The 21,962-nt window shown below is 44.4% G+C and overlaps 1 protein-coding gene across 1 annotated transcript in view; it reads right to left on the bottom strand.

Annotated features, from left to right (window-relative positions):
- NRK (Nik related kinase) overlaps window positions 1-21,962 on the bottom strand; it is a 511,622-nt gene that overhangs the window by 208,916 nt on the left and 280,744 nt on the right. Inside the window, exons 8-11 of the mRNA XM_063937359.1 lie at window positions 16,430-16,484; window positions 6,737-6,815; window positions 4,740-4,915; window positions 2,827-2,899 (exon numbers count right to left, since the gene is read on the bottom strand). Of these exons, the coding sequence (XP_063793429.1) occupies window positions 2,827-2,899; window positions 4,740-4,915; window positions 6,737-6,815; window positions 16,430-16,484 (383 nt within the window). The remainder of the gene's footprint in view (window positions 1-2,826; window positions 2,900-4,739; window positions 4,916-6,736; window positions 6,816-16,429; window positions 16,485-21,962) is intronic.

Here is a 21,962-nt window from a genome sequence, read left to right as displayed (position 1 = left end):
GTTTTATTTTTATAGAATAAAAAAACAACAACACACAAGTGAAGTCACACGACGAGTGTTTAACTTTTTCAGGCAATCACAATATAAGTATACTACTAACTATACTGGTGGTCAGTGTGGTCAGGTCACTGGTCAGTCACACTGGCAGTGGCACTCCTGCAGCAAAAGTGTGCACTGTTTAATTTTAATATAATATTATGTACTCCTGGCTCCTGCTATAACCTATAACTGGCACTGCAGTGCTCCCCAGTCTCCCCCACAATTATAAGCTGTGTGAGCTGAGCAGTCAGACAGATATATAATATATATAGATGATGCAGCACACTGGGCTGAGCCTGAGCAGTGCACACAGATATGGTATGTGACTGAGTCACTGTGTGTATCGCTTTTTTCAGGCAGAGAACGGATATATTAAATAAACTGCACTGTCTGGTGGTCACTCACTATATAATATTATGTACTCCTGGCTCCTGCTATAACCTATAACTGGCACTGCAGTGCTCCCCAGTCTCCCCCACAATTATAAGCTGTGTGAGCTGAGCAGTCAGACAGATATATAATATATATAGATGATGCAGCACACTGGGCTGAGCCTGAGCAGTGCACACAGATATGGTATGTGACTGAGTCACTGTGTGTATCGCTTTTTTCAGGCAGAGAACGGATATATTAAATAAACTGCACTGTCTGGTGGTCACTCACTAGTAAACTCTCTGCACTCTCTACACTTCTACAGTACTCCTCCTAGTCCTAAGCTCCAGTAAATCTCTCTCTCTTATAATCTAAATGGAGAGGACGCCAGCCACGTCCTCTCACTATCAATCTCAATGCACGTGTGAAAATGGCGGCGACGCGCGGCTCCTTATATAGAATCCGAGTCTCGCGAGAATCCGACAGCGTCATGATGACGTTCGGGCGCGCTCGGGTTAACCGAGCAAGGCGGGAGGATCCGAGTCTGCTCGGACCCGTGAAAAAAACCATGAAGTTCGGGCGGGTTCGGATTCAGAGAAACCGAACCCGCTCATCTCTAGATTTTGTTTCACCTGCCTCTAGCAGGCAAAGCAAAATCCTCGATAACAGCCCCGTTTATATCCGAAAACGGGGCTATTTCACCCGTAAGCACACAGGTTTCGCTGAACCTGTGTGTTTTCTGGTGAAAATGCACTTTTTACCGGCCGATTAAATCAAATAGCCCGAACGCAAATATCCCCCTTAATGTGTTGTCCCTCCCACCATGTACTGTACATTTTCACATTCTTCTGCAATGTATTTGTAGATTGAATTTTATGTAGGCAATTCCAGGGGCTGTGTTGGATACTTCCTGAATAGAAGGGAAGTTTGGGTCTAAAGAGTAATGTAACACTGGTGAGGAGCAGTTTAGGGGTCAGAGATGTAGCCAGTGCGCAGGTTAGAGAAGTCTGTAGCCTGGTGTTTTTACACTTCATAGAATGAAGCTATGTGGTTTTGCCATATTTTTTGTCCTCAAAATGACATTGAAAAGACAAACGTACCTAATACACTTACAGCATGTTACATAATGTGTGTTAAGTTAAAAATGTTGCACATATAACATTTTATTATCTCTATGTTTTTACTTGGCTTAATAAATGGGAAGAAATGTATGAGAGAAAAAGTTGCATTCATCAATAATTAATAAACATTTGGCGATGCACATAATACGAATTCCACTGTGAACAGAAAGCTTATGCAGCTACTGTATACGCGCATATTCTTAGACGTAGGCATCTTTGCAAATTAACTGCCCAACTGCTATTTTCCAATGAGCAGCCATCATGACTTTCATTTGGGGTTCAGTATGATTTGCCTGCGCACGGGATGTCGCCAGCAGAATACAGATGCTGGCAACTCGATAGTTGCAATCCCCGACAGGAGGGAGGAAAGAGTGTCCCCACCTGTCCCCTACCCACTAACATTCCCTACCCACAGCCTAACCATAACCCACCCCCCCCCCCCCGCAGCCTAACCCCTAACTCCCCAGGTAGCACCTAAACCCCCCAGCCCTAACCCGCCCGCTATACTTACAATTGTGATCCTGGCATCAGTCTCCTGATCCAGTTGGTATTCTGGTGTCGGCACTCTGACAGCTGTAGGGGTCTGGCATCGGCATTCCGACTGTTAGGATCCTGACAGCCGCAATCTTGGCTGCACCCCATCATTTGTACTTACACTTATCCCATACTACTGTAAGTGCAGGAGATCTGTCAGACTTTGGCATCCTTTGAGCATACGCATGACTTTCAGTAGAACACATCTCTTGACACATGTCTCTGACACCATCATTCTACAAGACCGTTCTCTTCCATGCATTTGAATTCTTTTAGCTTCCAGAGTGACATTGCTGACTGTATGACTCTGAATAGTGCGTACACTCACAATTATGCATATGCAGCACCCGATGCATGCACAGTTTGCATAAAATCATAAAATCGCTATAAAATTGCCACATTTGGTCTTGGGTGTGACTCGGAGTTAGGCGCTCTGGCTTCTGCAGAAAAGTTTATCTATAGAAACATCCCTAATGCTCTACATAAACAGAAATGCAAGCTATAGACACGTTTGATGAGTGTTCCTTTAAGCTTTTAAAATAACTTTCTATTCTAGCTTGTCTTTGACAGCCGATATACAGCTTTATACAGCAGCGGAGTCTTTTATCTTGTGTGCCATAGTTTATATCCTTGGCAGGCTAAGCAACTCCTGAGCGATTTACCTGAAATGATCTTTTATTGCCATTTAATGAAGATATTTTGTCCTCTTCTTACAAGTTTACTTTTGATTAAGGAAATTAGGAACTGTGCATATAATTACCTTGGCTCCCCTTCATCTTCATTCATTTCATCATCTTCCTCCTCACTCCCACTATATTCATATCCTGTGTCATCTGAAAAAACAAAAGGTATAATACAGTATAGTATAAGCGGGTATAGTCATCTGTCAACTTTGTAATCTCATCTGGACTGCCTGGATGTGCCTTGTGCGCAAAATGTGTAGAAAAAGGAAGTTTGCTTTTAATGGAATCTGTCATTTGGAATGCTGTAACCCTATCTGTTGTTTTAACACAACCTTCGGGGTCATAGACTCTTTTTTTGTGGATCCATGCTCTAGGTGGGGATGGAGGTAGCTCATATCACACCGTGAGCACTGTTTCCAACCTCCATGAAATAGGGATCATTGTTTCCTGTGGAGAATGCATATAAAGTACACATAGTAGACAACAGACACTAAAAAAAAAAAGAGCAAATTGTGTCAATGGGCCATCCAGTTTTCACATGAGCACTTATGTGTTAGGTGGGCTTTTTTCTAAGGGTCAAAAGAAAAAGATCCAAGTGTACAGTACCTAATCCAAAAGAGCTACTAACTTAAATGTATTCCTGGGTTATAGGTTTCACAATACACAATAAATGCGGCACATTAAGGATAAAAGATCTCACTGATGAAGTTTGGTAGAACTCGGGAGCTTTGGAAGTAGCCCAAATATTTTCACCCAATCATTGCAACATGGCAATTTGCTTGTATTTTCTATGGTAAAGAGACATATATTAAAACCATTTGCTATTAAGGAAGTTAAAGGTCCAGCTCTGACTGCTCTCTCTTTCCCTTCCAGATCTTTGAATATGACAGCACCAGCTGCTTCATAGGTTCTCTGAAAGATATGGGCTGCCCCTATATTGCAGGTAAGTGTGATGTACTGTACAGTATTTTACACTGCTTTGGTATACATTTTGTTTCCCCCTGCCACAGTTTCCCAGAACAAATGCTACAGCTAGTATACTAATGCTGCAAGTTGTTGTGCCTCAATCACCCAACATATATTTGTTTCACAGACGTATATTAGAAATGAGCTTTTAATGTTCCCACCAAGTTTAAAAGAAAAAGAAACAATGTTTTTATATATGGTTAATGTAATTTACTCTTTTTTTTAAATCACTTTGTGCTGGGACAGAGTTAGCACAGCACCAGTTAAGGGGGGTACACTACTCACGGAGCGATATTCTAAGCAATCTGACTAGATTGCTTAGAATTTGAGCATTATCGCTCCGTGTGTACCCCCTACAGCGATAGCGATGCGTAGCCCCACGCATCGCTAGCGCTGCTGCTAGATTGGCCTGCCGTGCAGGCCAATATAGCGGGTCGCTCACTTCACCCGCTGGCTGAAGTGAGCGCCCCCCCCCCCCCCCCCGTCTCTCCCCTGCATGCTCAGCACAGATCGCGCTGTGCTGAGCGGCGGGAGAGATGTGTGCTGAGCGGTTCGCTCAGCACACATCTCTCCCGTATCGGCCCGTCTATATGGGCCTTTAGTTCTTACTTTATATCAATATCCTCTTCTGTTCATCACTAGGCTACAGACAACACTACAGTGTCAACTAGTTAAGCAGTGATAATACTTAAAATTGGCATTTACACCTATCAAGTGACACTTATATCATATGGCTTTGAGAGCTGGATGATAATATTATTAAATTGATGAGGTTACTGGACATTTTGGTGCAGACAGAGGGGGCCTGCCAGTTAAACCACTTACTGTATGTCAAACAAATTGGAAAGTGGTGCTGGTGTGAGGATTGCGCCTCATCTGTAAATAAACCAGTTGGTTTAATAAACTGCCATTGGTTTTGATTGAAAACCATAGTGATTGATGCAGCTTTTGAATTGAAAAGATTTGACTTTTAACAGGATATTATCCTTTCACACATGACACTTCAGGATCTAATGTAGCCTACCTTTCTCTCCTCTCTTTTTCCTGGTCCTGTCCAGATGGTCTTTCAACATGATGCGTATCTGACGTTCATTTTGTAGGTCTCTAACAAAGGAATGTTTTAGCAGAGTTTCTGTTGTAGGGCGATGTGTGTAGTTCTTAATTAGGCAATTATCAACAAAATGAAGAAATTTCTTTGACCTATAAATATAGAAACATGAAGCACGTATGAATAGTTTGTTGCCACAAGAAATACTTCAATTGCATAATATATGATGTGTGTATACCTAGCTGTGTAACACACTTTCACACAACATACAGTACTTCCACTGCACAGATTTTAAAAATGCTACATTACCCTTTCTGTTTTAAAAATGTGTACATCACATAGATGAGCTGATACAACCAAATGTGCGGGTTTACGGCTGACTTATCCAAAGTGCTAGATCAACTTGTTCTCGCCACACAAATAGACTTCATGTAGCTTTCAGTAGCACATATAATAACACAGGAAAGCAGATGGTACTTTTTAACAATTTAATTTAAGCAATCCGGCCTGTGTTAGGGTGTGCTATGTAATGTTATTGTTTACCTTCAGAATATGGACACCCAATTGCCAAAATGTCAACATGTGGACATAGCATTTTTAGTGTCTAAGCCCAAGCCCTAAACCTGACCATACCCTAACCCTAACATTGTTGACATAATGACTACATACTGTACCTTGTGTTAATGATAGCCATTTATGATCCTTTTAACACTGGTGAATAAAGAAGCTATTTAGTTTTTCATTGTATACCATGTTTAAAATGTGACATTAAGACTACAAATGTACAGTATATGGCTCCTGAGCATTAGCATTACCCCATGTGCAATATGTAGTATAGATTGTCTTCTTGTAAAATTAGATAAGTAACTGTTTGATATGGGCCATTGCTTTGTGTCATTTTTTGTTCTGTATGCTGCTGTAATTTATAATAACCTGTTCTTATATAACCTGTTCTTATCCTGCTATACTAGTCATAGTATGGGTCTCTAGTTATTAAAGAATAAAAAGCCCTGTCTCCGGTAAAAACAGTTGGTCTTGTGACTCCTGCCAAAGAAATAACATTACCGTATGGGTTCAGTATGAGTTACCAATGGACGGGATGCCAGCGGTCAGTATACAGACAGCGGCATCCCATCCATCTAATACCAACAGCCCCCGATTAAGCCTCCTAACCCTCACCTTTTCCCTACCCTAACCCTCCCTTATGGGTGCCTAACCCTAACCCTCCCCAGTGGTGCCCAAACCAAACCCTCCCCGCTGGGTGCCTAACCCTAACCGCCTCTTCTGTGTGCCTAACTCTAACATTCCGTCCCTGGTCCCTAACCCTAACCTTCCCGTGCACCCCCCCCCCCCTTCCCACGCGCAGCTGGGCGGCAGTGCATCCCACTGTCTGAATGATCGGGATCCCAATTTCTGTATTTTGATGCCGGCTTTCCACCCGGAGTCGGTATATCGACGCCGGGTTTGTGTCCTCCCTCGGATTCCCAGCATCAGTATATCGACACTGGGATCCCGTTCATCGGAAAGCTAACTGCTTCCCCTGAATGTAGCCATGTTAACTCTGAATGTTGCCATACAGGTCAGATTCTTCAAGAAGCTTTATTTGATATAACTCTCCATAGTTATATACAATTTAGCCCTGCAGTACATGATCTTCCCATTGCTGAGTTATCCTTCAACAAATCCAATTATCCAGACTACTTCTGTAAGGTACAAGAAAATAAAGGCACTGGAAAGCAATAAGTTGCTCTTAACTAGTCATCTGTGTGATTATTAATACATTCTTTCCACTAGACCGATCAACCATTGAGTAGGCATATTAAACCACTTTATCCTGTAAAGACACAGGCTGTACTACCTCACTTACCCAGAACATTGTTAGCACAGAGGTAATAGGGTAAAAAATAGCATTTTATTTTATTCAGATCCAAGTATCCGCAAAATTACTGTGTAACATATAGCATTGTGCATACCATTTCCTTGATTTCAGTTTTGGTGGCTGGTTCCTGGGAATTAGGAAGAGAGCTCTCATGGGATGCATGTCGCACAAGGCTGGAAAATAAAAGTAGCATAATGGAGGGCAAGTTTATTTATGATATGATCCCGCATGAAGAAACCATCACTTGACTCTAAGCGTCTACTAAAGTAGTATAAAAGAGTTCAAATATGTGTAACATTGTTGATCTATTAGCTAAACATTATTATTTCTTCTTCAGAAATTACTGTATATTTGTTGCTTTACTGTGTTGGGACATTATTATTATTATTATTATTATTATTATTATTATCTTTATTATTTGCATGACAGTTACATTGGAGGCTTTGCTACTGTGTATGATAATCTACTAAACGAGTGGTTCCCAAACTCCGTCCTGAATGCACCCTAACAGTTCAGGTTTAAAGGATAGCCATGCTTGTGCACAGGTGACTTAATTAGTATCTCATTCAGTTTAATTAATCCATCTATGCATTGCCATGGGTGTTCTTAAAACCTGGACAGTTAGGGTGCCTTGAGAACTGAGTATGGGAACCATGATTATGGAAGCCACTGCATTAAAGCATGTCCAGAGATCGACATGTGAGGCGTGGGGATCCCCCTCCAGTCCCTGCCAATGGCTGTCAGAGGCAGTAGAGACTGGCACAGGTAAGTATTACAGTGGAGCAAGGGTGGGATTAGGTGGGGTGATCTTACAGTGGGGGTAGGGGTGGGGTGCCCTGCCAGGGCAACGTTACTAGCGATTAATATGGTACAGAGCAAGCTGTGCTTTATTCTACAGCGGGCAATCACTTATCACTATTTAGCACTTTGATGCAGTAAGACCAATGTAGGCTTGTATCCCTCTTTTTTGATTATTATTAAATTGGTTAACCTCTAAATGTAAGCAGCCCACACAAATACTGATGCAGTGGTGTGGTATACGTGTGACCGGCGGTCAGGAGTCCTCCGGTCAGCATACCGACGCCCGGATCCCGGCAGCGGAATCCCGGCCGGGGGAGGGGGCTTGTGCAGCAAGTCCCTTGCAGGGCCCTTGGTGGCGACCGCAGGTTCTATTCCCACACTATGGGTGTCGTGGACATGCACGAGTGGGAAAAGTCCCTGTTGGTCGGCATGCCGACCGTTGGGATTGTATGTATGCAGGATGTAGGCAGAGCTGGATTAAGGGGGGAGGTCACAGGGGGTAAGTACCCCAGGCCCCCAGATCTAAAGGCCCCCCCCTGCCGCTCACCACAGATCGGATTTTAAACACTGATCCGCAGCGCTGCAGCAGCAGGCACTAGCAGCTGAGCCATCATACTGACAGCACCGCATTGCTATGCCGTGCTGCCGGCGACCACCCACATTGAAAGCCTGCGCCAGCTCTCAATGTGACTGGCTGGTGTGCAGCTTGCAAGGAGGAACAGGGGCGAACAAGAAGAGATGGCGGGCAGTCAAGCACATCCGCATCGAGGGACATGTCGGTGGAGGAGAATGCTGCTGTCACTGCAGTGTGTGCAGTAAGGCAGCTCAACATGGGAGAATAAGGCAGAAGTCTTTTTTGTTTTTTGTTTTTTAATCAATTCAAATTAAATATACAATATATATATATAATAAGAATTTACTCACCGGTAATTCTATTTCTCGTAGTCCGTAGTGGATGCTGGGAACTCCGTAAGGACCATGGGGAATAGCGGCTCCGCAGGAGACTGGGCGCAACTAAGAAAGATTTAGGACTGCCTGGTGTGCACTGGCTCCTCCGTCTATGCCCCTCCTCCAGACATCAGTTAGGATACTGTGACGGAAGAGCTGACACAATAAGGAAAGGATTTGGAATCCAGGGTAAGACTCATACCAGCCACACCAATCACACCGTATAACTCGTGATACTATACCCAGTTAACAGTATGAAAAATAACTGAGCCTCTCAACAGATGGCTCTAAACAATAACCCTTTAGTTAGGCAATAACTATATACAAGTATTGCAGACAATCCGCACTTGGGATGGGCGCCCAGCATCCACTACGGACTACGAGAAATAGAATTGCCGGTGAGTAAATTCTTATTTTCTCTGATGTCCTAGTGGATGCTGGGAACTCCGTAAGGACCATGGGGATTATACCAAAGCTCCCAAATAGGCGGGAGAGTGCGGATGACTCTGCAGCACCGAATGAGCAAAAGCAAGGTCCTCCTCAGCCAGGGTATCAAACTTGTAGAACTTAGCAAACGTGTTTGAACCCGACCAAGTAGCAGCTCGGCAAAGTTGTAAAGCCGAGACCCCTCGGGCAGCCGCCCAAGAAGAGCCCACTTTCCTCGTGGAATGGGCTTTTACAGATTTAGGATGCGGCAGTCCAGCCGCAGAATGTGCTTGTTGGGCGCATACAGGATTAATAGCGAGTCAGTTTTCCTGACTCCAGCCGTCCTGGAAACATAAATTTTCAGGGCCCTGACCACGTCCAGCAACTTGGAATCCTCCAAGTCCTTAGTAGCCGCAGGCACCACAATAGGTTGGTTCAAATGAAAAGCAGATACCTCCTTAGGAAGAAATTAGGGATGAGTCCTCAATTCTGCCCTATGCATATGGAAAATCAGATAAGGGCTTTTACATGACAAAGCCGCCAGTTCTGACACACGCCTGGCCGAAGCCAAGGCCAACAGCATGACCACTTTCCACGTGAGATATTTTAGTTCCACGGTTTTAAGTGGCTCAAACCAATGTGACTTAAGGAAATCCAACACCACGTTGAGATCCCAAGGTGCCACTGGAGGCACAAAAGGGGGCTGAATATGCAGCACTCCTTTAACAAACGTCTGAACTTCAGGCAGTGAAGCCGATCTTTTTGGAAGAAAATCGACAGAGCCGAAATCTGGACCTTAATGGAACCTAATTTGAGGCCCATAGTCACCCCTGACTGTAGGAAGTGCAGAAAACGACCCAGCTGAAATTCCTCCGTTGGGGCCCTTCTGGCCTCACACCACGCAACATATTTTCGCCATATGCGGTGATAATGGTTTGCGGTCACCTCCTTCCTAGCTTTAATCAGCGTAGGGATGACCTCCTCCGGAATGCCCTTTTCCTTCAGGATCCGGCGTTCAACCGCCATGCCGTCAAACGCAGCCGCGGTAAGTCTTGGAACAGACAGGGTCCATGCTGCAGCAGGTCCTGTCTGAGCGGCAGAGGCCATGGGTCCTCTGAGATCATTTCTTGAAGTTCTGGGTACCAAGCTCTTCTTGGCCAATCCGGAACCACAAGTATAGTTCTTACTCCTCTCCTTATTATTCTCAGTACCTTGGGTATGAGAGGCAGAGGAGGGAACACATAAACCGACTGGTACACCCACGGTGTCACTAGAGCGTCCACAGCTATCGCCTGAGGGTCCCTTAACCTTAGCTTTTTGTTGAGGCGGGACGCCATCATGTCCACCTGTGGCCTTTCCCAACGGTGTACAATCATTTGGAAGACTTCTGGATGAAGTCCCCACTCTCCCGGGTGGAGGTCGTGCCTGCTGAGGAAGTCTGCTTCCCAGTTGTCCAATCCCGGAATGAACACTGCTGACAGTGCTAACACATGATTTTCCGCCCATCGGAGAATCCTTGTGGCTTCTGCCATCGCCATCCTGCTTCTTGTGCCGCCCTGACGATTTACATGGGCGACCGCCGTGATGTTGTCTGACTGTATCAGCACTGGCTGGTGTTAAAGCAGGGGTCTTGCCTGACTTAGGGCATTGTAAATGGCCCTTAGTTCCAGAATATTTATGTGTAGGGAAGTCTCCTGACTTGTCTATAGTCCTTGGAAGTTTCTTCCCTGTGTGACTACCCCCCAACCTCGAAGGCTGGCATCCGTGGTCACCAGGATCCAGTCCTGTATGCCGAATCTGCGGCCCTCTAGAAGATGAGCACTCTGCAGCCACCACAGTAGCGACACCCTGGCCCTTGGAGACCGGGTTATCAGCCGATGCATCTGAAGATGCGACCCGGACCACTTGTCCAACAGATCCCACTGAAAGATCCTTGCATGGAACCTTCCGAATGGAATTGCTTCGTAAGAAGCCACCATCTTTCCCAGGACTCGCGTGCAGTGGTGCACCGACACCTGTTTTGGTTTTAGGAGGTTCCTGACTAGAGACGATAACTCCTTGGCCTTCTCCGGGAGAAACACTTTTTTCTGTTCTGTGTCCAGAACCATCCCCAGGAACAGTAGACGCGTTGTAGGAACCAGCTGCGACTTTGGAATATTCAGGATCCAGCCGTGCTGTTGTAGCACTTCCCGAGCTAGTGCTACTCCGATCAACAACTGTTCCCTGGACCTCGCCTTTATAAGGAGTAATAAGTACGGGATAATTAAAACTCCCTTTTTCCGAAGGAGTATCATCATTTCGGCCATTACCTTGGTAAATACCCTCGGTGCCGTGGACAGACCAAACGGCAACATCTGGAATTGGTAATGACAGTCCTGTACCACAAATCTGAGGTACTCCTGGTGAGGAGGGTAAATGGGGACATGCAGGTAAGCATCCTTGATGTCCAGTGACACCATGTAATCCCCCTCGTCCAGGCTTGCAATCACCGCTCTGAGCGATTCCATCTTGAACTTGAACCTTCTTATATAAGTGTTCAAAGATTTTAAATTTAAAATGGGTCTCACCGAACCGTCCGGTGTCGGTACCACAAACATTGTGGAATAGTAACCCCATCCTTGTTGAAGGAGGGGTACCTTGATTATCACCTGCTGAGAATACAGCTTGTGAATCGCCTCCAGCACTGCCTCCCTGTCCGGGGGAGCTGTCGGCAAGGCAGATTTGAGGAAACGGCGAGGGGGATACGTCTCGAATTCCAGCTTGTACCCCTGAGATACTACCTGTAGAATCCAGGGATCCACCCGTGAACGAGCCCACTGGTTGCTGAAGTTCTTGAGACGGGCCCCCACCGTACCTGGCTCCGCCTGTGGAGCCCCAGCGTCATGCAGTGGACTTAGAGGAAGCGGGGGAGGACTTTTGTTCCTGGGAACTGGCTGTATGTTGCAGCTTTTTCCCTCTACCTCTGCCTCTGGGCAGAAAGGACGCGCCTCTAACCCGCTTACCTTTTTGGGGCCGAAAGGACTGTACCTGATAATACGGTGCTTTCTTTGGCTGTGAGGGAACATGGGGTAAAAATGCTGACTTCCCAGCTGTTACTGTGGAAACGAGAGACCATCCCCAAACAACTCCTCACCCTTGTAAGGCAAAACTTCCATGTGCCTTTTAGAATCTGCATCTCCTGTCCACTGCCGAGTCCACAATCCTCTCCTGGCAGAAATGGACATTGCGTTTATTTTAGATGCCAGCTGGCAAATATCCCTCTGTGCATCTCTCATGTATAAGACAGCGTCTTTAATATGCTCTACGGTTAGCAATATAGTGTCCCTGTCTAGGGTATCAATGTTTTCCGACAGGGAATCTGACCACGCAGCTGCAGCACTGCACATCCATGCTGAAGCAATAGCCGGTCTCAGTATAATTCCTGAGTGTGTATATACAGACTTCAGGATAGCCTCCTGCTTCCTATCAGCAGGTTCCTTTAGGGCGGCCGTGTCCGGAGACGGTAGTGCCACCTTCTTTGACAGGCGTGTGAGCGCTTTATCCACCCTAGGGGATGTCTCCCAACGTGACCTATCCTCTGGCGGGAAAGGGTACGCCATTAGTAACTTTTTAGAAATTACCAGTTTCTTATCGGGGGAAGCCCACGCTTCTTCACATACTTCATTTAATTCATCAGAAGGGGGAAAAACCACTGGTAGTTTTTTCTCCCCAAACATAATACCCTTTTTTGTGGTACCTGGGGTAATATCAGAAATGTGCAACACATTCTTCATTGCCGTAATCATGTAACGGTTGGCTCTATTGGAATGTACACTAGTCTCATCATCGTCGACACTGGAGTCAGTATCCGTGTCGACATCTGTGTCTGCCATCTGAGGTAGCGGGCGGTTTAGAGCCCCTGATGGCTTTTGAGACGCCTGGGCAGGCACGAGCTGAGAAGCCGGCTGTCCCACATCTGCTATGTCGTCAAACCTTTTATGTAAGGAGTTGACACTGTCACGTAATTCCTTCCACATGTCCATCCATTCAGGTGTCGACCCCGCAGGGGGTGACATCACATATATCGGCCCCTGCTCCGCCTCCACATAAGCCTCCTCATCAAACATGTCGACACAGCCGTACCAACACACCGCACACACACAGGGAATGCTCTGAACGAGGACAGGACCCCACAAAGTCCTTTGGGGAGACAGAGAGAGAGTATGCCAGCACACACCAGAGCGCTATATAATGCAGGGATACACACTACACAAGTGATTTTTCCCTATAGCAGCTATATATATATTATATGCGCCTAAATTTAGTGCCCCCCCTCTCTTTTTTACCCTATGTAGTCTGGAAACTGCAGGGGAGAGCCTTGGGAGCGTCCTTCCAGCGGAGCTGTGAGGGAAAATGGCGCCAGTGTGCTGAGGGAGATAGCCCCGCCCCTTTTCCGGCGGACTTCTCCCGCTTTTTAAATGTATATTTGGCAGGGGTTTTTTACACATATATAGTCTTTATGACTATATTATGTGGTATTTGCCAGCAAGGTACTCTTATTGCAGCCCAAGGCACCCCCCCCCCCAGCGCCCTGCACCCATCAGTGACCGGAGTATGTGGTGTGCATGGGGAGCAATGGCGCACAGCTGCAGTGCTGTGCGCTACCTTTATGAAGACCGAAGTCTTCTGCCGCCGATTTTCAGGAACGTCTTCTTGCTTCTGGCTCTGTAAGGGGGATGGCGGTGCGGCTCCGGGACCGGACGACCGAGGCTGGGCCTGTGTTCGATCCCTCTGGAGCTAATGGTGTCCAGTAGCCTGGAAGCCCAAGCTAGCTGCAAGCAGGTAGGTTCGCTTCTCTCCCCTTAGTAGCAGTGAGTCTGTTGCCAGCAGATCTCACTGAAAATAAAAAACCTAAAATATACTTTCTTTTCTAGGAGCTCAGGAAAGCCCCTAGTGTGCATCCAGCTCGGCCGGGCACAAAATTCTAACTGAGGTCTGGAGGAGGGGCATAGAGGGAGGAGCCAGTGCACACCAGGTAGTCCTAAATCTTTCTTAGTTGTGCCCAGTCTCCTGCGGAGCCGCTATTCCCCATGGTCCTTACGGAGTTCCCAGCATCCACTAGGACGTCAGAGAAATATATATATATATATATATATAGATGTCCAAGTGGTCGCCACTCCTGTTTAAATGAATATAATACCTGGTGCCTTCTCTTGCAGAGTGATCCACTGTATAAACACATAGAATTGAGCGGCACTCTCAGGACTTTAACAAAGAACGGGTCCTCAGCCCATCATAAGTTTGCTTATGATGGGCTGAGGACCCGTTCTTTGTTAAAGTCCTGAGAGTGCCGCTCAATTCTATGTGTATATATATATATATATATATATACGTGTGTGTGTGTATGTGTGTGTGTGTGTGTGTGTGTAAATATACTGTGATTATGTTGTGGGGAAGACATTAGGGCCACCTTGTCTCAAATGCCCTGGGCCCCCCAAAGTCTTGATCCGTCTCTGGATGTAGGGGGAGTTATGTGACCGTCGGCCTCCTGACCACCGGTCACATGACTACATCCCCTGATGCAGCCTGGTTGGCAGATGCAGTTATGAGCCTGTTTGCACCAGATTCGTTCATGGGACTCTGTGTTATACATCCGTGTGCCGCACATCTAGATTTGTTCAATTAAACATGTACCTCAAATTTGAAAAGTTATTCTAGTTATTAAGAGCTGCAGGTTTTAGCCTTTTTCCTAAGTTAGCTCTAGCATCTTGACAAGTGCCACTTTTTAATAGCACATTACCAGTAGAGAACAGTTGTGCAACATCACATTTATTTTCTGAAACAGTAAAACCCATCACTGCATCAACAATTAACAGAACACTGGATAACCCAGAAGGACATTTTAGAAATGTCACAATTTTGTTCAAATGGAAAATGTTTGGATTAAATGTTTTGACATTTAAGAATTATCTCCAAGGACCATTCTAAGGACAGAGTAATAGACTGTCCCTTTTTGTAATTTAAATGTTGAAATTGCATTGCTAAACTGTTGGAAACTTACTTGCAGGCAAAAACAATAATAAATATATTACCACAAATTGATCAAGCTTGTAATAACTAATTAAGTTTGGATTAATTCCTTTCCGCAGCAGCTTGTTAAATGTAAAATGTGACATTAATAAAGAATGGATATATATATATATATATATATATATATATATATATATATATATACATTCTTTATTAATGTCACATTTTACATTTACAGTATATATGATGTTATTCAAATAAAATATGCATGTACTGTATTGTGTTTACTGTATATAGCATGTGTGTAAAAGAATCCTAATGACAACCTCTGTCTGCTCAACATTTCAGTTGCTAGACTTATTATTATTATTAATATCCTTTATTTCTATGGCGCCACAAGGGATCCGCAGCGCCCATTACACAGTTCATAATCAAATGAGCAAACAAGAAAACAACACTTACAGTACCTGTACAATATAGAACAGATATAGAAAACCCGGGGTTAGGTGCCATCAAAGGGAGTATGGAGTATAAGATAGTGTAAGTAAGAAAAGGAAAGGCACATGAGGAAAGAAGTCCCTGCTCTTGCGAGCTTACAATCTAAAAGGTGAGGGACTTTTATCAAGAACTCTGGTGGGAGATCTAAGACTTGTAACCAAGAGAAGTTTAGAAGACAGGAACTTCAGAGGATGCATTAACCATTTAGTGGAAATAAAAGGTTACAGATTGTGTCACCAGTTGCAGGGTGCATACCCTATCAGATCTGAAAGACAGCACTATACGTCATGTAGTGGTAGTTCCAAATGACGCTCTACATTCTGCTACAGTGAATGTGGTTCTCTGAAACTGTTGTGGACCACAATGCATGCGCACAGCATCCATTCAGTATTCTGCCACTGCACTGCTGCAATGATCTAGTGCTCCCCCTACCTCCCCCCGCCTGCAGGACACTGCGTACCATTGGTGGGACAGCAGTACAATGCCCAAAAAGGGGCTGTTCTGCTGAAATCAGGAGGTTAGGTGGTATGCATTGGAGAACACATTGTAGTGTCTTCAAGTGATTTTGTATTGCCACATTGCCACCTGGTGACAAAATCTGAAACTAATATCTGTTTTAAATAAATGGCTAATGCCAGGCTTGGACTGGCCCACAGGCGAACAGGGGAAACCACCGGTGGGCCCTACTGCCTGGGGGCCCACTTTCTGCTCTAAGGATCAGGTTCCAGACTGTGCACTTGAATTATACATTATACATATGTTACCTTATACTGAACTATGGTGTATTTTCTACAGTGCATTGCTGTTATTAATCTGTATATATTTATGAAGTGGCCCAGACCTTGCACTCTCTAATGGTTAGTCAAACCAATGAGGTGGCAGGCCACACCCCCTCTGCAGACTGTCCACACCCCTAACATGAGCCTCTACAACTGCATCCCCCCAGTGGGCCCTATATGCCCCAGTCCAACACTGGCTAACGCATCCTCTAATTACCTGTTGTGCAAAGTTATGTTCATTACTTGCCTTAGTACTCGCTCCAGGAAGTCCATTGTAAGTAGGGATGAGATTTGATATACTGTAATGCTGCATTTTTTTTACTTACGGGGAGATCCTTCTGCCATTTCTATGGCTGTGATTCCCAAAGACCAAAGATCGCTCTGTGGAGTCAGTAAAACAGTGAAATTAGCAAAGCATCATTAGAAAATGAATCTGATTTGGCAGTTGTATGAGCTAAACCAATATTCAGCTATCGATTCACTGGGTATAATTTACACCACTAAGGCATGAGGCAAAGGGTGTCGCTGCAGTGCCTAGTTCAGCCCTCAAAATGGCTGCCTCCACTAGTCTTTATCTTTAATAGTGTAACAATTATTCTTTTTTTTTTTTTTTTTAACCCATGTTCAGTTATTCTAAGTCTTATCAAAGACCTTATTATTATTCATAGATAAAACATTATTACAACAAAGGTTTGTTTTTGTTTTTTATTTAAAACCACATCACTGTGACGGATAATAGACAGAATGTTGGTGTTTAGGTGAATGTGTAACAGATACTTTGCTGTGTTCTGGGAGATTGCTGCTTTAATAGATTTCCAAAAACAAGGTTCGGTAATTGGGACTGGATCATTTGCATTATGTAATCATTCTAATGAGTACAGGATGTATATGAAATCATAGTAGTCAATAAATGTGCTTCTTTGAATCTATAAAAGTGTACAGTATGTTATTTCAATGAAGTTCAGGAAGTTAAGTGTAAGCTGGTGAGAGAACTCCATTTCAACCTATCTTACCACCCCAACTCCCATAGCCACATTTTGGTCTTTACTCAACCTAGAAATGAGGAAAGGTAGTGATATTTGCTGCCTAGCTAATTAATCTTCCTTTGTATAGTATACTGTAGTGCTATGAAATGCTATCATTGCCTCAGCTCTTCTAGAGGGATCAGTACGAGATCCCGCCGGATGGGATCCCGGCGGTCAGAATACCGACACCGGAATCCCGACCGGCACAATCCCAAAAGGGGGCGAGCGCAACGCAGCCCCTTGCGGGCACTAATTTGTTCTCCCTCTATGGGTGTCGCGGACACCCACAGAGGGAGAATATGTCGGGATTGTGCCGGTTGGGATTCCGGTGTCGGTATTCTGACCGCCAGGATTCCGTCCGGCGGGATCTTGACCGCATCCCCTTCTAGAGTCTCTTTCTAAATGGCATTAAAAATAGCACATCTGATCGCCTATAAATGTTTTCATGAGAATGCAGCTACTGTCATGGATAATGAAGGCAATTTTTTCCACACTCCTGGACATAGATGGACAGGGAACAAACACCCATAATTTGGCATCGTTTGAAGATGTAGTACACCGATTACATTTATTTATTAAGATTTATTAGGCATTTTATATGGAGACTCATCTAGCAGAAACACCAGGGACTGCTCTTTCACTGTGCAATTGTTTTCCTGTCTCTCCTGACCCCTTCCACCAGGTACAAAATGCTTTGCACTTGAACTTCCCACTTATACCGCTTTTACTGTATACATAAATTCTGAGTCGCACCCAGGTATGTGCACTACGCCTTTTAGAGATGATCTACAAGCGCTGCCTCTCCTCTATTTAGTGAACGGGTGCTGAGTCGTATCGATCCGGCCAACCAACTCCTAACTGCCATGTTACAGGCTGTGTTTGAAATATGAGCTGATTGGTTGTTATTTTATCAGTGTGCTATTTATCACTCCCAAAGGCTTGATAAATCTGGGCCTTTGTCACAAGAACACTTACAGTACGTTCCAAAAACTCTGCCAATGTGCCAAAAACTGCCTGCATGAGTCTAGAGGAAGTTACGGGAGGAATGTAAGTGAGGATTATAAAAATAAACCCTCTTGTGAAAAAAAAAAAATCTAGAAAAGACATAGTATGCAAAAAATAATTTCACCATGCCACCTCCATGCCCTTCCTCTTTACTGAGGTCTGGGAAGGATTTATGAGATTATGCAAAGATATACTTATCATTCTAAGAAATGGTCTCTGCGTCAACTAAAGACCTTTGTGATATTGAGCAATGTAATGGAATTGCTAAATCTGATTAATCTCATGGCCTTAGAAAACGTATACTATCACAAGAATATGTACAGTACATATTTAATAATGACTTTCACTTCCACCCTGTCATCTATGAAGTGGTCATCTTATGTTAATGTACCACTACCAATGTTCAGATGTGTGCTCATACATCTAGTGTCTTTCTGCCATATAATGCAAGACTTAAACGCTCCACTGTGGGTAGCGAAATGTACTTTTTCCTAATATTTTGTCTTAATCGCATCGTAACCACACACAAATCCGCTCTCCGTGTACCAGGAAAGCTAGGCTGCTATTTGATGGGAGGAATAGCTGCGGCTGTTCTTATTGAAAACTTCTATACACATAGTCGCACACAGAAATACAAGTACTGCCAGCCCCAGTGGCCAGTGTATACTTGCAGTGTTGCTTTAATGCTGCGAACAAGATGCACATTGTAAGAAAAAAGGCGCTAAGTTGCAAACTGGCTATTTGGTGTGATTGCATATAAATAACCTGTCTGGCCTCCCAGACTCCCACCTTTCTCCACTCCTAACTGCCTGCCTCATCGCCCTCTCCAAACGCACTACATCTGCCTCCCCTCTCCTACAAGCACTACACTGCCTTCCCTTAAAACTCAATTCAAACTTCTCACACTGATTTACAAAGCGCTCTCCCATTTACATAGCTGACCTAATCTCCCTTCACACTCCCACCTGCCCACTTTGCTCCACAAATGAATGCCATCTCTCCTGCCAACTCATTACTTCCTCCCACTCCCGCCTCAAATATTTTTCTTGTATTGCTCTTTACTCTTGGAATTCTCTCCCTATCAGACTTTGCACCTCTCTTCAAAACTTCAAATGGGCTCTCAAGACCCACTTCTTCATTAATGCCATCCAGATCTCATTCTTATCCACTGTCCCATGCTCACTGTCTAACTCATCTGTGTCACCCCTGTCTGTCTGTCTGTCTGTCTGTCGCTCCCTATCCTTAGAATGTAAGATCTCACAAGCAGGGCCCTCTTCCATTACTGTATGTGCTTCTTTTTCCCTCTACATCATACTCCCTACACTGGTACCTAACCCTTGGATGCTGCTGCCTTGCTGCTTATTTGAATGTTATGATCGCCAATACAGCAATGTTTATAAACCATGTACTGTCACAGTTTTCTTGTTTTAGTCAGTTGTTGTATTTTGTAAGGCGTTGCGGAACCCTTGTCAAATAAAGGATAATATATTGATGTTCCGTTAAAGCTCTTTAGCATGCTCAGGGATTAAAGAAATGTATAACTGAGGTACACAGGGTCATGAGGAGCAAATACCATAATTTTTAAGGGCAATATGTTTTCTCTAACGTCCTTGAGGATGCTGGGACTCCGTAAGGACCATGGGGAATAGACGGGCGCCGCAGGAGATAGGGCACTTTAAGAAAGCTTTGGACTGGCTCCTCCCTCTATGCCCCTCCTCCAGACCTCAGTTTTACACTGTGCCCAGAGCAGGATGGGTGCACTGCAGAGAGCTCTCCTGAGTTCTCTGCCTACAAGCGTTTTTGCTTGGATTTTTTTCTACTTTTTTACAGGGAGCACTGCTGGCAACAGGCTCCCTGCATCGAGGGACTGAGGAGAGAGGGGCAGACCTTCTTGTCTAAGATAGGCTCTGCTTCCTCGGCTACTGGACACCATTAGCTCCAGAGGGGCTGAACACAGGTTCTTACTGGGCGTCCACTCCCAGGGCCGCGCCGCCGTTCTCCTCACAGAGCCAGAAGAACCGAAATCAGAAGACGTCAGGCGGCAGAAGCCTTCAGCTTCACTGAGGTAACGCACAGCACTGCAGCTGTGCGTCATTGCTCCCATACATCTCACATACTCCGGTCACTGTAAGGGTGCAGGGCGCAGAGGGGGGGGGGGGGGGCGCCCTGGGCAGCAATATAACACCTCTATTATGGCAAAAGACAATATACATGTACAGGTGGGCACTGTACATGTATATAAAAGAGCAAATACAATGGGGAAAAGATATTTTTGTAAACACTACAAAAGTGACGCAAGGGGATGCAGCCTATGGAAACTCTTGACTCTAATGGATATCACCCCTAATCCAACTTTTAACTGAATGGACAACATCGAGATGAGTCAATTGGTTCCCTTGGCGCATGGGGAAATCTATGTAACAATATATTACTTTCCTGAATACAGTAGTTGATTTCTACTTTTCTGCGTACCCCCACTCACGTTGGTCTAAAGTGGGTGGCACACATAAAGGTATCTTTATCCTTTCCTACGCAGAGCTCAGAGTCTGAAAGTAGTCTATGAATGTCGTACCCCAACTCACATGGCAATAAAGGTCTGGACTCCTATCAAGGTTTCTTTCAGTCGCCGTCTCAATACGGTCCAGAAAATCCTTCCTCGCCACAAGGTGATGTCATTAACATGAAAAATAAAACAAGGGTATCCAATGTGTAGTATTCCCCTTATTATATCTCGTATATTATAATATATGTAAATAGCTTCCGTGCCTTAAATACACCCTGGAAAACTCCAATGTGCCCGGTGTTTTTAAAGAATATGTGTTGTCGGCATATCACCCCTTCACCAGTTGTATCAGATAGAGTTTGCGTACCCCTAACTCACACAGTGAACGTTGGTGTAAATCCTATCATGGTATCTTTATATTGCACACAATACATTAAATGGGCGTACCCCAACTCACACGTGGGTATGTTGTTTGAATCGCATCAAGGTATCTTTTTACTTGTTCCTTACTTCATAAAATAGTCTCAAATCAGACCCTGAAACAAAGACCTTTGGTACGGAAGTTCTTGATCTTCAACACCAATTTAGTCTTTCAATAATTAATCCTTAAAAATCATATGTGAAGGTCCCAAACAAGCACACATGTGCAGAAAAAAAGTTCAACGCAGTTTATTTTAAAAAAAAATCACATATAACAAAAAAGATAAAAATAGTCCATTAAAACATTAATCCATAAAAATTATCTGTCAGAAAAATGGCTACTCACACAGCAGTCGACGCGTTTCGGTCTCTTGGACCTTTTTCAAGAAGAACTTTTTTTCTGCACATGTGTGCTTGTTTGGGACCTTCACATATGATTTTTAAGGATGCAATATAAAAGTATGCAATATAAAGATACCGTGATAGGATTTACACCAACGTTCACTGTGTGAGTTAGGGGTACGCAAACTCTATCTGCTACAACTGGTGAAGGGGTGATATGCCGACAACACATATTCTTTAAAAACACCGGGCACATTGGAGTTTTCCAGGGTGTATTTAAGGCACGGAAGCTATTTACATATATTATAATATACGAGATATAATAAGGGGAATACTACACATTGGATACCCTTGTTTTATTTTTCATGTTAATGACATCACCTTGTGGCGAGGAAGGATTTTCTGGACCGTATTGAGACGGCGACTAAAAGAAACCTTGATAGGAGTCCAGACCTTTATTGCCGTGTGAGTTGGGGTACGACATTCATAGACTACTTTCAGACTCTGAGCTCTGCGTAGGAAAGGATAAAGATACCTTTATGTGTGCCACCCACTTTAGACCAA

The sequence above is a fragment of the Pseudophryne corroboree genome, chromosome 8 (assembly GCF_028390025.1).
Source record: "Pseudophryne corroboree isolate aPseCor3 chromosome 8, aPseCor3.hap2, whole genome shotgun sequence".
Taxonomy (NCBI): Eukaryota; Metazoa; Chordata; class Amphibia; order Anura; family Myobatrachidae; genus Pseudophryne; species Pseudophryne corroboree.
Note: the sequence above shows the minus strand (reverse complement) of the source record. Positions and strands in the feature narration are given on the sequence as shown.